Source organism: Sceloporus occidentalis, unplaced genomic scaffold (assembly GCF_023333645.1).
Source record: "Sceloporus occidentalis isolate IW3139 unplaced genomic scaffold, rSceOcc1.0.p SCAF_71, whole genome shotgun sequence".
Taxonomy (NCBI): domain Eukaryota; kingdom Metazoa; phylum Chordata; class Lepidosauria; order Squamata; family Phrynosomatidae; genus Sceloporus; species Sceloporus occidentalis.
The window spans coordinates 2,616,575-2,630,532 of NW_028317051.1; the positions used below are offsets into that span (position 1 = coordinate 2,616,575).

The 13,958-nt window shown below is 37.8% G+C and overlaps 1 protein-coding gene across 1 annotated transcript in view; it reads right to left on the reverse strand.

Moving 5' to 3' along the window:
- Nucleotides 1-225: 225 nt before the first annotated feature.
- Nucleotides 226-13,958, reverse strand: part of LOC149286270 (ubiquitin carboxyl-terminal hydrolase 32-like) — a 90,907-nt gene continuing 77,174 nt past the window's right edge. Inside the window, exons 26-36 of the mRNA XM_089494316.1 lie at nt 11,375-11,526; nt 10,982-11,093; nt 9,922-10,133; nt 6,033-6,217; nt 5,325-5,411; nt 4,522-4,642; nt 3,980-4,171; nt 2,752-3,043; nt 1,780-2,198; nt 1,451-1,543; nt 226-399 (exon numbers count right to left, since the gene is read on the reverse strand). Coding sequence (XP_089350442.1) covers nt 226-399; nt 1,451-1,543; nt 1,780-2,198; nt 2,752-3,043; nt 3,980-4,171; nt 4,522-4,642; nt 5,325-5,411; nt 6,033-6,217; nt 9,922-10,133; nt 10,982-11,093; nt 11,375-11,526 — 2,039 coding nt within the window. The remainder of the gene's footprint in view (nt 400-1,450; nt 1,544-1,779; nt 2,199-2,751; nt 3,044-3,979; nt 4,172-4,521; nt 4,643-5,324; nt 5,412-6,032; nt 6,218-9,921; nt 10,134-10,981; nt 11,094-11,374; nt 11,527-13,958) is intronic.

Below are 13,958 nucleotides of genomic sequence, written 5' to 3' on the forward strand. Positions count from 1 at the left end.
TTTAAAATAAATTAAAATATATATTAAAAGATTATTTAAACATCTTGATCTTTCGTCATGTTAGTGAAGAAGTCTACATGCATAGGGGACCTCTCCACAAATATAGCTAGATCAATTACTATCGGTTTCAACGTTTCGTTGTCTCTTCTTTCCGACGCGTTTCGGTTTCAATCCAGCTTTTCCACCTTTGCCATGCATTCTCACTACACTGGAAGCACAAACATTTTACTGCAGTACACAATATTTCTTATAGTCCGATTCAAAATCTTCATCCATACTGGTAGTATCTGCCATTTTCTTCCCATCTATCTTTGGCAGAAATTGTGCATAGTCCACTCCTTGCTGCTCATAAAAAAGGATGTAGGCAGAATCTGTGTCAATTTCATCAGGGTGCAGCTCCTAATGGGAAGAAAACATGCAAAGATCTGAATTTAAATGGGATGAAGACTTAGAACATTGGTTTTGCTTAGCATTTGATAAAATAAAAATGAAAATCATAAATATAAAAAGCATAAAAAAACATTTCTGCTTCCTACTTTGGTTGCTGATAAAATCGTTACACGAATGGAGCAGAAGCGCTAATATTTCTCCCATAACTCTATAACTGGTGCAGCACCATACTGGGAAACTGGAAGTTACCATAGGAATAAGGAACACTTTGTTATAAAGCACATCAAACCTCTATAATTACACATGTGCAAAAAGAAATATTCAATATATATATATTAATTGGTATTCAGAATACAAGACACATGCTTTGCAGTGCATTATTTTCCTCAAAAAAGTAGATATTTATATATAACACACATTTTTTTAAAATTACATTTACTATACAGATTACCTAGTTTGGCTACTATAAGGAGCCATGAAATAATAAAAAAAAAACTCTTTAGAATTCCCTTTAGAAAAGGAAAAATTGTTTAATCTCTACACATGAAAAGTTTGATTACAAAAACTATTACAGACCTACCTTGAAGACAAAAATGAGTGAAAATGGCTTACCCTACAGATGTGAAAAAGGGGGGAGCGCACAGTAACTATAATTCTAGTTATTAATGTCTACATTACTAATTTAAAGTAAAAAAAAAAAAAATAGCCACGTTCGCAAATAAAAAAAAATAATGATTTTAATACCAGTTGTTTCCCCATTTAATCCTAGCAGTGTATTATGTTCCTGATCTAACTGCGTTGTTTAACCTGTAGTACAGGTTGAACATCTGAGTATGGAAAATACCAGCATTGTGACCTATAAAATCAAGCTTCCTTATGCTACGAAGAGTCTATATAATAGAGAAATCCCTCAACTTAATGCAAAAGGTGGGAAAAAATTGTCCCTGTTGACCCCGGGACCCTGTGGTGAGTTGGATTCCCACAATGTACAGATGGCATTGGAATTTTTCCAGTAACAAGGTTAATTCAGCCCATAAGTCAATAAGAGATCACTGCTTACCTTACAACTGCTGTCATTGTAGCAGTACCATTTGTTATTAGGATTTTTGGCATAAGTGACATAATGACCTCCACCCAGAATTCCCGAATGGCACTGAGAAGAAAAAAAAAAAATTCACATGTATGTGTGCAAACCTAACAAGATGGCACAATGGCCAGACCAATGCATAGGGGGATTTACTATTCAACTATTTGCTAGCAAAGCAGCCTGAATTATAATCACAGCTTGGATGTGGGGATAGTGGAAAAACTTTAAACCAGATTTGCAGCCCATTGGTAACCCATCGCACTACGCACTATGCCATTAACTCCTAAAAGAACGTTGCTTACCGAAATTGCATAAAGATTGTAAATAGGGCGACAGCAGATGTCATCTCTTTGGTCATCAACACTGTCCTCATCTTCACCAGTATGGTTTTCTAGCTGCCCATTACTACATGTGTTTTTCTCAAAATTCAGTCCATTGGTTAAGACCACATCAGAATCCTGAATGTTGAGTAATTCTGATTGACTTCCACCCAAAAGGTGTCCTTTGTTAGAGTCCACCTGATCAGAAATGTCTCTAGCTTCTTCAGCTCCATTATCTTTGCTTTGATCTAGATTTTCTTTGCTGCTCGAAAGTTTTTTCCCCCCAAGCTGAGGCAACCGTAGCCGTCCTTTACCTCTTCCTAATGTTCTGGGACTGTGGTTTGGACTGTTATTCTTACTTGAACAGTTTGCCATTGCTTTTCTTCCTTGTAACGGAGATGCTAAAATAACAAACAATGTCATGTGAGTGATAATTTGCAAAACATTTATCAGGAGAACATAATTAAGCAAAAGCCATTTAATGAAAATAAATCAAAAGATCACCAAGCTGTGAAACATTTGACCATTGAAACTCAAATTATTCTAGTTGTTAGGATAATAGTTAAAGCTTTCTATCCTGCATTTGTGCAGATGTCTCAACTGCAATAGCACAATAACATTAAATGTTGATGTCAAAGGCCAGGCATAGAAATGGATGCCAGATAAAGAATTGGTGGGCAAACATCCAATTAAACGGCTCAAAGTTAAATATTAAAGCCCGTATATTGAGCAACATTAACATAAATGTCCCCCTTTAAGAAAACACAAATCTTCCCAGTTGGGGCTATCAATAATGCAAGAGCTATGTTTGTGTTGGACATTTACGTCAACCAAACGATTGATCACAAGTATGGAATTATTGCAAATCAACTACAGTGTCAGACAACAGGATGATATGTAAGCTACCATGCTGAGTCTGATATTGATTTGTAGTTGTAGTTTACATAAACTGACCTTTATTAATATTTCCAGTGGAAGAACTGAGGATTGGTTGAGATTTGCTGATTGAATCGCCATCTCCAGAAGAGCAGATGTTTGTAGGCTCTGCTTTCTTCAGCTCGACCTGGGTCACCCGTGGCTCACCCTGGTCTTCAGAGTAGAACTTTATTTGCTTCTTCATATTTTGAATTCGCCCTCGAGGTACCAAAAATGCACTTGGATCAAATTTTTCCTTGGGAAACTTGACTATTTTTTGAGACTTTATCCAGCGACCATTTACAAACTGAAATCGTTTCAAGTGGATAATCTAATGAAGAAAAAGGGATAGCGGAAACATTATATCTTTATTTAAAAACACAATTCATATTTATTCTTAAATGGCACTGCCCTGTTAAAAATACTGCTGATAAACGTAATTACGTGTCAGTCATATTATTATAATAGCAAATTGCTACCAGCTGCCCTCATCCTTACTGCTGTGCAGGCATATGATGTAATATCCCAGTTCTCCACATTTTAAGGACGCATGGCATCGGGTGGCAATGAACTATGGAGGCTGATTCAACACAGAACAGTGCTGCATAATGATAATGTGCTGGTTGTAATGTGCTGGTTGGGTGGATAAGTGATCTCCATTTTAACCAGCCCAGGGAACAATGGCGCTACAGGGAGCCTGATCATCCAAAAAAGCAGATTTTATGCAATCCATGTCATTAAAGCAAACAAACATTTGGATTTTTTTGTAACAGTTGGCATATGACCTTCATTCCTAGGCTTGGGCATGTAAAGCGATTTTTCCAAGAGTGAAGATATATATTAATATTATCTTTTATTTATATAGCGCCAACAGTTTACCCAGCGCTTAATACAATACATATATTCAAGGGGTATGACAAGACAAGAATTGACAGACTAAGACAAACCGATACATTAGGTGGAGAGAGATATATTTTAATTTACATGGAAACGATTTCTTAGTTTGCATCCAGTTGACTTTTTTTATTCAATTGATTTGTGAGTGATCCAAGACTACAATCAGAAAGCAACGCACCCTCAGAATGCTAGAAATAACATGCAGTGATTTACAAATGATTTGGGATTAACATATTTTCCACTGATAACAGATAGTGTTAGGGGCTGTATGACCCCTTCATACACATTATACAAATATTGTATTATAATAGGATCACCAATCCAAGAAATAAAAAAAAAAACACATTAAAGAGACAAATAAGATAAATACCAGAATTGGCGGTAATCTCCAAAGATCAAGCTTTTTGGTGGCTAAACAATGAGTTTTACACTTGGAACAGTAATACATTTCATCTTCTCCCAGTTCCTCCTCACTAGTGAAGGCCCGCAGACAACTATCAAGGTTAATAGGCTCTGCTTGTGCTCGACGGCTTTGTTCAACACTTTCATGTTCCTCTACAATCTGCCCAGGGGAAACAAACGGTGATTTTAAGGTTATGTGGGTTATGTCTATTGGGAAAGACAAAACACCTGGACTCTGTACATTAAACCCGTTGTATCCTTCAATTAAGACATGAAAAAGGTCATTTTGGACCTGATAAAGGTTACTTTACAAAATGAAGATTTGTATTTAGGTCAGCATGTGATATTCCACATATTTTCAATAATCTTTTTGATTAGAAAGACTTGGCTCTTCAACAGTAACAGGCACGACGTTTTAATTCTATAACTACAAACATACTCTATTAGGAACAGTAGGTAGAACAGTCTTTGTAACACAATCTCAATCCTTATAATTACGCATTTCCTTACCCTTTCTTGTGACGTCTGGTAACGGAGATGCAGGGCTGTGGGATCCCAATCCACAGCAATGTATGCATTACCGATATACGCACGGTCTACTGTGCAATCAATTTTGCATCCCCTGCAGAATCTAAATTAAAAATCAATGGAAAGAGCAACATCTAAGAATGGCTAAATACTGGAACTTATTCTGTGTTCAGTCTTAGACATCAAAACAGGTAGAAGAGTCCTATGGCACAGTAAAATCAATTTCTACTGTGCAGGCTAAGAAAGTAATCTACATGCCGAGATGAATCAGAGGAATTGGACTGGTAAATAGTTTGCATTCCAGACCACTCTTACGGTAAAGATGCCTCCAGCATTAAATCACGTAACTAAACTTTTTGAAATAGTTTGTTTCTGAATGCTGGGGAAATGCCACAAATATGATACTCTAAACATGTAGAACAGATTTATTTACAGTGCAGTTTACAAAGGAGTTTTAGCCAGAGTGTGTGTTATTAAAACATAAAACTGGCTTGAACATGTTTTTTTTTACTAAAATAAATATAAATGAAAGCAAAAAAAGGAAGCAGAGCATACTTAGTTGTCTTTGTCTTATTTGAATCAAGTGGAGCTTGGTAATACCCCGACTATATCACAAAACATTCTAAACGGTATATTATTTGGACAGATGCAGCTGGGATAATTTGACATAATCATAAAAATTGGACCTTTCTGCAAGGCAAGATGTAGCAACAGAACTCTGCAATTCAGAGAATACTGTCCGATAATCAAAGGATCTATGGAAATCAGCTACTCCCAATATTTACCTGTACCATGGGCAAGAGGCACAAGAATTACCGTCTTTTTGGACCACTCTCAAGGTAAAGGGATATTGGTATCCCATACTGTCATCACTGGAAATAAGACAAAAGGGAGTAAATAATTAAATACTAAAACCCTAAAATATATTTATCACAGTATTGCTCAACTATCACGAATTTTCAGTAAAATTATATATTATAGATCAGTGACCTTGCGTTCCTGGTGACTTACTGAGTCTGCCAAAAGTACCATTTTACTGCTGCACCTTCTTCTTCACCTGGGGTGATTCTCAAATTTTTTCTCCCTGTGGGACTGTGGTAAGGTAACTACGGAAGGTCATATTTTCTACGTGCTATGCTTAGCTTTTGCTGATTGCTGCACATAGAAAGTATGAACCACTCGCCTTTTTGTGGGATTTGCAAAAGGAAGCCTTCTCCTTTCCGTAGTGTTGCCAACACTCCCCCAAATGAAAGAAAGAAAGAACAACAATAGCATTGTCTAAGTGAAGAAGAGCACCAGAGTGTTGAAGCAGTGACACACCTGGAAGGAAAGGTTTATGTATATATATATATATATATATATATATATATATATATATATATATATTTATAATCTTTGATAACCTTTAACACAGTATGTTGTAAACTGTTTTGCGATTTAAAAGTACAAAAAACTAAATCTGATGTATTTATTAACAGGTAAAGATAACTTACCAGTCTTGTGCATGGTTACTGGCCTCTTGTGGAGGAAGGGGACTTGCCAATCTGGATACCTGGATCCACACAGCGTCGTACAAGTCTTTTTTTCTGGTGTGGACAGTGCAAGGTACAATCAAAGGCATCCCAAAAAGGCTTGGTCGATTCTTTTGGGAGGACAAGAAATACAGCTCCGTCCTCATCTATCAAAGGGAGGGAAATGCACAAACTGTAGCTGAGTAACTCAATTTCAAATAAAAAAAATATTTGCTATACTATATAAGCGGCAATTCTTAGCACTGAATTTTGCATGATCTAAAAAAATGTTTTTGTGCGGGAATCTTTTTTTCCTTTCGCCTTCTGTGAGAAAGGATGCTAATGTGTTACACAGTAAAATAGACAGGAGTCAAAAGTAAAAATGATACCGGATGCGATGGCACTAAATGCAAACTTTAAAGACACCGATAAGTCTGTAGTGTCATGAAGGAAAGATATTCTCTACCCAGAGATATTCTTAAGGCCGCAAATATAAAATCCTGACTCTCAACAGATGTTTTTTTTGCATTTTAATTCTCTGGTGAATGTCCATGTGGGATTCCCCTTTAGTATGCAATAGTAATGTAGAGAGTCCATTGTCTCATTGCTTCCCCTATGTTATGTTATGTTCCTTATCACTATTGTCTGCAGGCGTATACCTAAATAAGGGACCTCAGTGTCCTAAAAGCGTGCATTTATTATGTTTTACATCCAATATTCTGACTCCATCATCACAAATATACCCTGACTCTGGTCCTTTGTCTTATTTCCCAGCCTTCAACTCCTCACTTAGCCAAACCTGCTTAACATCTAAATCCCAAAAGGTTTTGACTAAAACAAGCAAAAAACTGATGAAGAACTTCAACAAAGCAAGAGAACTTACACATGCCCCAGATAAACCAGAAGCTATCCAGAAGATCAGACAAGGTCAAAGCGAAGGTAATGTTTATACACTCGTATAACAGGTAGACTGTAAGCTCGTTTGAGCAGGGCCCTCCTCACCTGTTGCCTCTGTAAGTCAAATTGTTATGTTACATACTACCTGTTATGTCCTGTACACCCATTGTACAGCGCTACGGAATATGATGGCGCTATATAAAACAATAAATAAGATCTTTTTGTATGTTCTTTTTGTCTTGACAGAGAACATTCACAGCCAAGTCCCAAGCTATGAACGATTGTAACAATAACAGCCTTATGCCTTGAGTGACCGCACTGGTATTTTTTGCCAACAGGCTCACTGTGTTAGCAGCGTAAACACATCCCAGCTGGCCACTTTGTGCAAGGGTACTGAGCCATTTCATGGTTGATAAGACACCTGGAGTGAGTCTGACCATTGATAGCGTAAGATACACGTGGAATATCTTTTGCAACAAAGCAGACTCTTCATTGACCCACTGAACCCACAGAAAATCGCAAAATACCACCTCAATAAAATGTATTTATTACATAATACAGTCTTATAATATGTGAACGTACTGCACTCATTGGCTTATGCCTAATCACATTCATTGCAGGTTTCAAAAGATGAGTCTCTTGTCTCCGTTGCCTGCAGCCCTTTAAAACCTATAGCTCCATAAATAGAATCTACCGTCAGTACTCTACTTTTCACCTAATGCATCTATATGGAACTACGGTCTTTTAAGCCTGAATCCATTTAGCAGGTAAAAGGATATTTTAAATTTAGTACTGTACTAAAAAGTATGCGAGGACGGAAATGTCAAGCCTATGTGTGCTCTTAATGCCAAGCGTGTTATATTGCCCAGAGGGTTGATGTAGCATGCAGACAGCTGTCAGCTAGAACGAGCACTAATCATGACTTCACATTTGCAAATAACAGTCTTCCAAAGAAGTCTCCATTTGTGACAGAATATGAAAAGGGCTTTTATCAGTATGTCAAGTACATAAAAAAAAAAAACTATTGAAATGTGCCTGGATAGAGAAATGTTCATGATTGCAACACTGGTACTTGACCAAAGTATTAAAGGTATATTCTCTAAAAGAAACTTTCTATTCCAGTTTATCTGATAAGCTGCTGATAGGTTGCAGATTTTTTTTTAGGAATAAACATCAATAAGAAATTGTCAACCATAGTACTATCCAATACCATTTATATCCGCTAGGAGGATATAACATTTATACCCGCTAGGAGGATATACCATTTATACCCGCTAGGAGGATATACCATTTATACCCGCTAGGAGGATATACCATTTATACCCGCTAGGAGGATATACCATTTATACCCGCTAGGAGGATATACCATTTATACCCGCTAGGAGGATATACCATTTATACCCGCTAGGAGGATATACCATTTATACCCGCTAGGAGGATTTACCATTTATACCCGCTAGGAGGATATACCATTTATACCCGCTTGGAGGATATACCATTTATACCCGCTAGGAGGATATACCATTTATACCCGCTAGGAGGATATACCATTTATACCCGCTAGGAGGATATACCATTTATACCCGCTAGGAGGATATACCATTTATACCCGCTAGGAGGATATACCATTTATACCCGCTAGGAGGATTTACCATTTATACCCGCTAGGAGGATATACCATTTATACCCGCTAGGAGGATATACCATTTATACCCGCTAGGAGGATAACTTGAGGATGTGGATGGAGCTACTGATGTTTGGGTATGCTAGTTAGAATGTAAAGGTTTGGTAAAACATATGTGTGTATATATATACATGTATGTATGTATGTATATATATGAAATGTACATATGTGCATATGAAACTATTAACATACACCTAACAGTGATTGACAATGGATTTCCACTTTTCAAAATGAGTAGACAAGTACCACGCATTCCTCACTACTACATAACCTTATAACTAGGTGACAGTATTCACAGTTTTCCGTGTATGTCTGCAACACTCTAGACATGTTCTGTAAGCAAAGGCAAATATGCCAATTGAAATCAATTTGCGATGTTCAATTGTATGGGCAATTTCGTGTGTGTCCTCCCCTTGTACATAACCATATGACTTTATATTAAGGGGCAGTTGATGAGGCTCACTAATGTTCACTATGTGAACAGTCTGTGATATATTTGCGATATATCATGGTCTGCTTCACTAGTACATTAAGCAAGTAGATGAGAGCATTTAATGATTCACATAAAAACTTTTCAGAAGCTTTTTCTGTTTCCATGACAACATCCTACAAGTGCTAGATTATGTGCCACAAAAAAAAAACAAAAAAAAAAACCAGGAGCTCAGCAAAATTTTACTAAGAAGGTCAAATTGCAGTCCTCCACAGCCAGAACCAGGCCGCACTGGCAGCTAAAACAAAATGGATAGAATTGAAGTTGTACTTAACGTGGATATTGCCTTAGGCCTGACCCATGGTCGCTGCAGAGCGGGAGGATATGACATTATATCCTTGCACTCTGTGTGTCTTAAGAAGCACAGTCTATGTAAGAGCCATACAATCTCAGCACAGTATTTAGCGATGTAAATGGGCTGGTTGTGGGGAACAGAGATCTCCCTTGTACCCGGGCCATTCAGCAGTCGCACATTGGTGGACTTGATCTGCCCCTGGTTTTGCGGTAGAGGGACTCCTACCCTAGGCTTAAGCTAGTATATTGTGCTGGTTCAATAGTACTAGGAAGACATGGAGTGCAAGGAGCAGAGCAGTTGGAACTATCCTTTTCTGCCGTACAGAGACCCTAATGCAGTTCCATCGCAAGTCTTCTGACCAATCCACTTGACTAGGTAGAGGTAAAAATAAGCAAGTATATTAGGAAAGGCTAAGCGCCCAAGAAGGCCTGTTTTGTTAGTCCTTTGGTGAGTTTCTAACAGACTAAATGTCACGTTAACATTCCAAAAGAAACATGTTTCTTACCATTTTTCTATGGATTGCAATGATATAGCCTATAAATGGACCATCTGGATGAACAGAAGCATGCCCATTAAGCATTCCATTCCCTGGACTCTTCTCTGTTCCACATGGCACTACAGTATTTGGCATCCCATTGGGGATTATTGTTGGTCGACTCAGTCCTCCATTTGAGATGACACTGTGTGGTCCATTTGATGATGGCACTGTGTTGGAATCTGAAAATTGAACAACAAGCTCAAAGTAATCTACTTAGAACTGCTTCTCTATTAATATGGATTATGGTTTAAACCTCTTTGGCTGCGTGTTTCATAGACTCAGCAGAGCTAATTAAAAAGCATACAACAGATGGACCCACATCAACCAGTCTGCAAATAAAAGCACACAATTAACATTATATGACTCGCTAAAATAGATTCAACCCTGTTCAGTGACCCCTATAATACTTTATTAGCCATCCTTAAATGTCACAGAGTAGATAATCTGGGAAATCCAACCAATAATATTTAACAGGTTAACAACAGAAAACATACAGTATTTGCAATAATGCAGCATTTAAATAATCAGAAAATACACAATGTTAATAAAGCACCCATATTTAAACTAGCTCTGTTATGTTAAAATGAGACATTCAGTACAGCCTACAGACTGCGTTCATGGAAATGTATCATATGGCAATGTTTAATATCAGCCCTATAGACAACTAGCTACCCATGCACGAAGTCCAATGATTTGCATCAGCCATAAGGGCTCTACCACACAAACGGCCACTGATCTGATGCTGATCTGGTAAGGGTGCGACCACCAGGTTCTGTAGTATTCAAGCCAAAGGCATGGTTCAACTAAAACACTAATATAAACAATGTAACACCAAAAGGGTATAAAGTGTGGCATGGATAAATATGTTTAATTTTTTTTAATTCTTTCTACAAAAAGAGGTCACAAATGCCCATTGAGGGCATGATTATGTTCATTTTAGTAATTAAAGAGGAAGGAGCAAACAATTAACTCATGTAATGGCTGTTCAAAAAGCTTATAAAAGAGAGACACAAAGAACCTCTTTTACCTGTCTGTGTGGGGCTTGTTGCTGATGTGGGTGATCCAGGAATGGGTATCTCAAACGCACAGAGAAAGCCGCTTACGGACAGCCGTACTTTTTGGTTATCTTGGGGAAAGTTCTATAAACAAACAAGAATAGTTTTAATGAAGTCACAACACATATAGCAATGGTAACACTGACACAGAGTCCTGTTCGATAGGGAGAACTAAAAACTAGAATAAAAGTTACATCACCAAGGTACAGCAATGAAAAACATAAAATAAAGCAAACTTCCTTTTGCGAGGTTTTATTTTTAACAAGCATATAGAATTTTTTTTTTATTACAGCATATTTATTGTATTTACATGTGTAAAGGTTTACTTAAACAAGCTACACCATTTCAGATCAAATAGCATTTACCTTTATGTTAGATCCATGCACTTCAGCGAGAAGGATCTGTTCAGGTTTCAAACCGCAGAGGTCACTTAGCTGTTTTTTTAGTCCTGTGTATTTTTCATCCATGTTTAGCCTCAACCCATATCGTACAGGTGTCGTACCATCTAATTTAATCACTAAAAAAGAAAAAAGGCACATTATTCCACTGACTACTTTCAAATGTTAAAATTATTATTGGGGAATGGTTGTGTAATATAAAAACAAAAGTATTTAACTATACTATGAGAAGCACCAGCTGGTTTTTATGGATTCTGTCTTTCCTGTTCTACTTAGTGACCCTAGAAGAAAGTTTCAGAGAGTTGACCTTTTCCTGTGTAAGAAAAATAGCATTTATGTACTTAACCAGTCCCCAGCTAACCTCTACCACTTCTGAGAGACTGTTCCATCTACATTGACACTTTAATACTACTTTAATTGACACTTTAATAATGAACCTGAACTGAAACAGAAATACACCCATGTTCTAAGTGGTTAGTGGGTTCTATGACAGCTGGATTGAAAGCTATTGGACTCGAATGATAATAGTAAGGTGCAGTTGTAAAAGGAAGGTCTAAAATACAGTCACTTAATAAACATATAAAAACAATATAAAGCAGTTTTATCAATCATTTGTTACTAAATGCAGCTCACCCTGTGACACAGTGACATGACAGTGAGAAAAAGTATTGGTGGTTGTGGATATGATTTTTTTTCTATTTTCACTAGCACCTCTCAACAGGTTAAGAAACATGGCAAGCAGCATCAAGAATCCATTAGCACACATGCCGTTATATCATATCCTTCTGCAAACTCTTGAGCAACAAGTACATGTACTTGCAGAAATGTTTAATATACCGTATTGGCTCGGATATAGGCCGCCCCCGTATATAGGCCGCACCCTAAAAGTTTGGTGCTTTTTTTAAAGAAAAAGTTTTTTTCTTTAAAAAAGCACCAAAAAAACATGCTGCCACTCTGCCCCCCCCCGAGATATGCTGTCACTGTCCTCCCTCCCCGAGATATGCTACCACTGTCCGTCCGTCCCCCCCCCGAGATATGCTGCCACTGCCCCCCCCCGAGATATGCTGCCACTGTCCTCCTCCCTCCCCGAGATATGCTGCCACTGTCCTCCTCTGCCCCCCGACTTACCGGAGCTGACTCCCGGGTGTCTTGCGAGGCCGGCGGGGGACATCTACGCAATACGCGTATACAACTTCCGGTGCCGGATGTGCCGGCACCGGAAGTTGTATACGCGTATTGCGTAGATGTCCCCCGCCGGCCCCGCAAGACACCCGGGAGTCTGCTCCGGTAAGTCAGGCGCGGGGCCAGAGGTAAAACGCTTAGACAACCTCCCGTCCGGGCCGGCACCCCCCCGTGGGAAGTGCTGGCAGGGGAGGCTGTCTGAGCGTATCGGGGAGTAGGATGCAGGTCCCCTGCACCGCTGCGGGGGATCTGTATCCTAACCCCGCTGCCTGCCCGGCGCCCGGGACTGCATGTCCCGGGCGTCGGGCGCTAGACCCCGAATATAGGCCGCACCCCCACTTTAAAGACTTAAAGTGGGGGGAAAAAGTGCGGCCTATATCCGAGCCAATACGGTATATATATATATGTAAAATGATGAATTAGAAGCGCTCAATGGATCATTATAATGTTGCAAACAGTTTAGGATCTTTTTAGAAACTTCTTCTGTTTCAATGTCAACACATGCGTTCAATCTATTAGTGGCCTTTTATGTATCAAAAAAGGTTCAATTAAAAACATTCACTGAGAAAATATAAATAAAGCAAAAATTAAATCAAGCATTTTGGGAATTCAACCGTATCAAGAAGGTTGTTTCTAATGCAATATGTAATTATAAAACTGTTATTTTCAACAAAACAGATGGAATACCATATTTAAATACAACGTACAACTGTAACTAACATGCATATGGGGTCCATTCCAGGACCCAAATGAAAGCCTATTTGCATATGGTTTGTTTTCTACAAGAAGCGTACTGAATGCATATTAAAATATGAATTCCTAATTTATATATATATATATATATATATATATATATATATGTTCCATTTTCCAAAAGTATGACACAAAACTACCTATGGTAACCAACAAAATAACACAATTTACTCCATTGCTTTTAAAAAAAATAGTATTTTTAGTATTGCTGTTATATGACTCATACTTGGAGCTCTGTGATAGCATGTGCTAAATTTTTTTTTTAAAAGGTCAGAAGCTAAACTTTGTAGTTTAATAGTATAGCGGGACAGTGAAAATGAACACTAAAATTGACAAGATACAATCCGACAGTAAGATGAATGCATGTTAATACATACTAGTACAAAACGAAACCCTTGGCCTTGTGAGCTTAAAATATACTAGTACAGTAATGACTCACTTGCGATTCAGGTTGGTTTTCTTTAATTACTATGGTTCATTTACCTGGCAAAGAGGCCGTTTTGATTTTCTATGCAGTTTTTGGAAGTGATAATAAATGTACAATAAATGATCCATAAACTAAGGGCTCATAATATATATATATATATATATATATATATATATATATATATATATA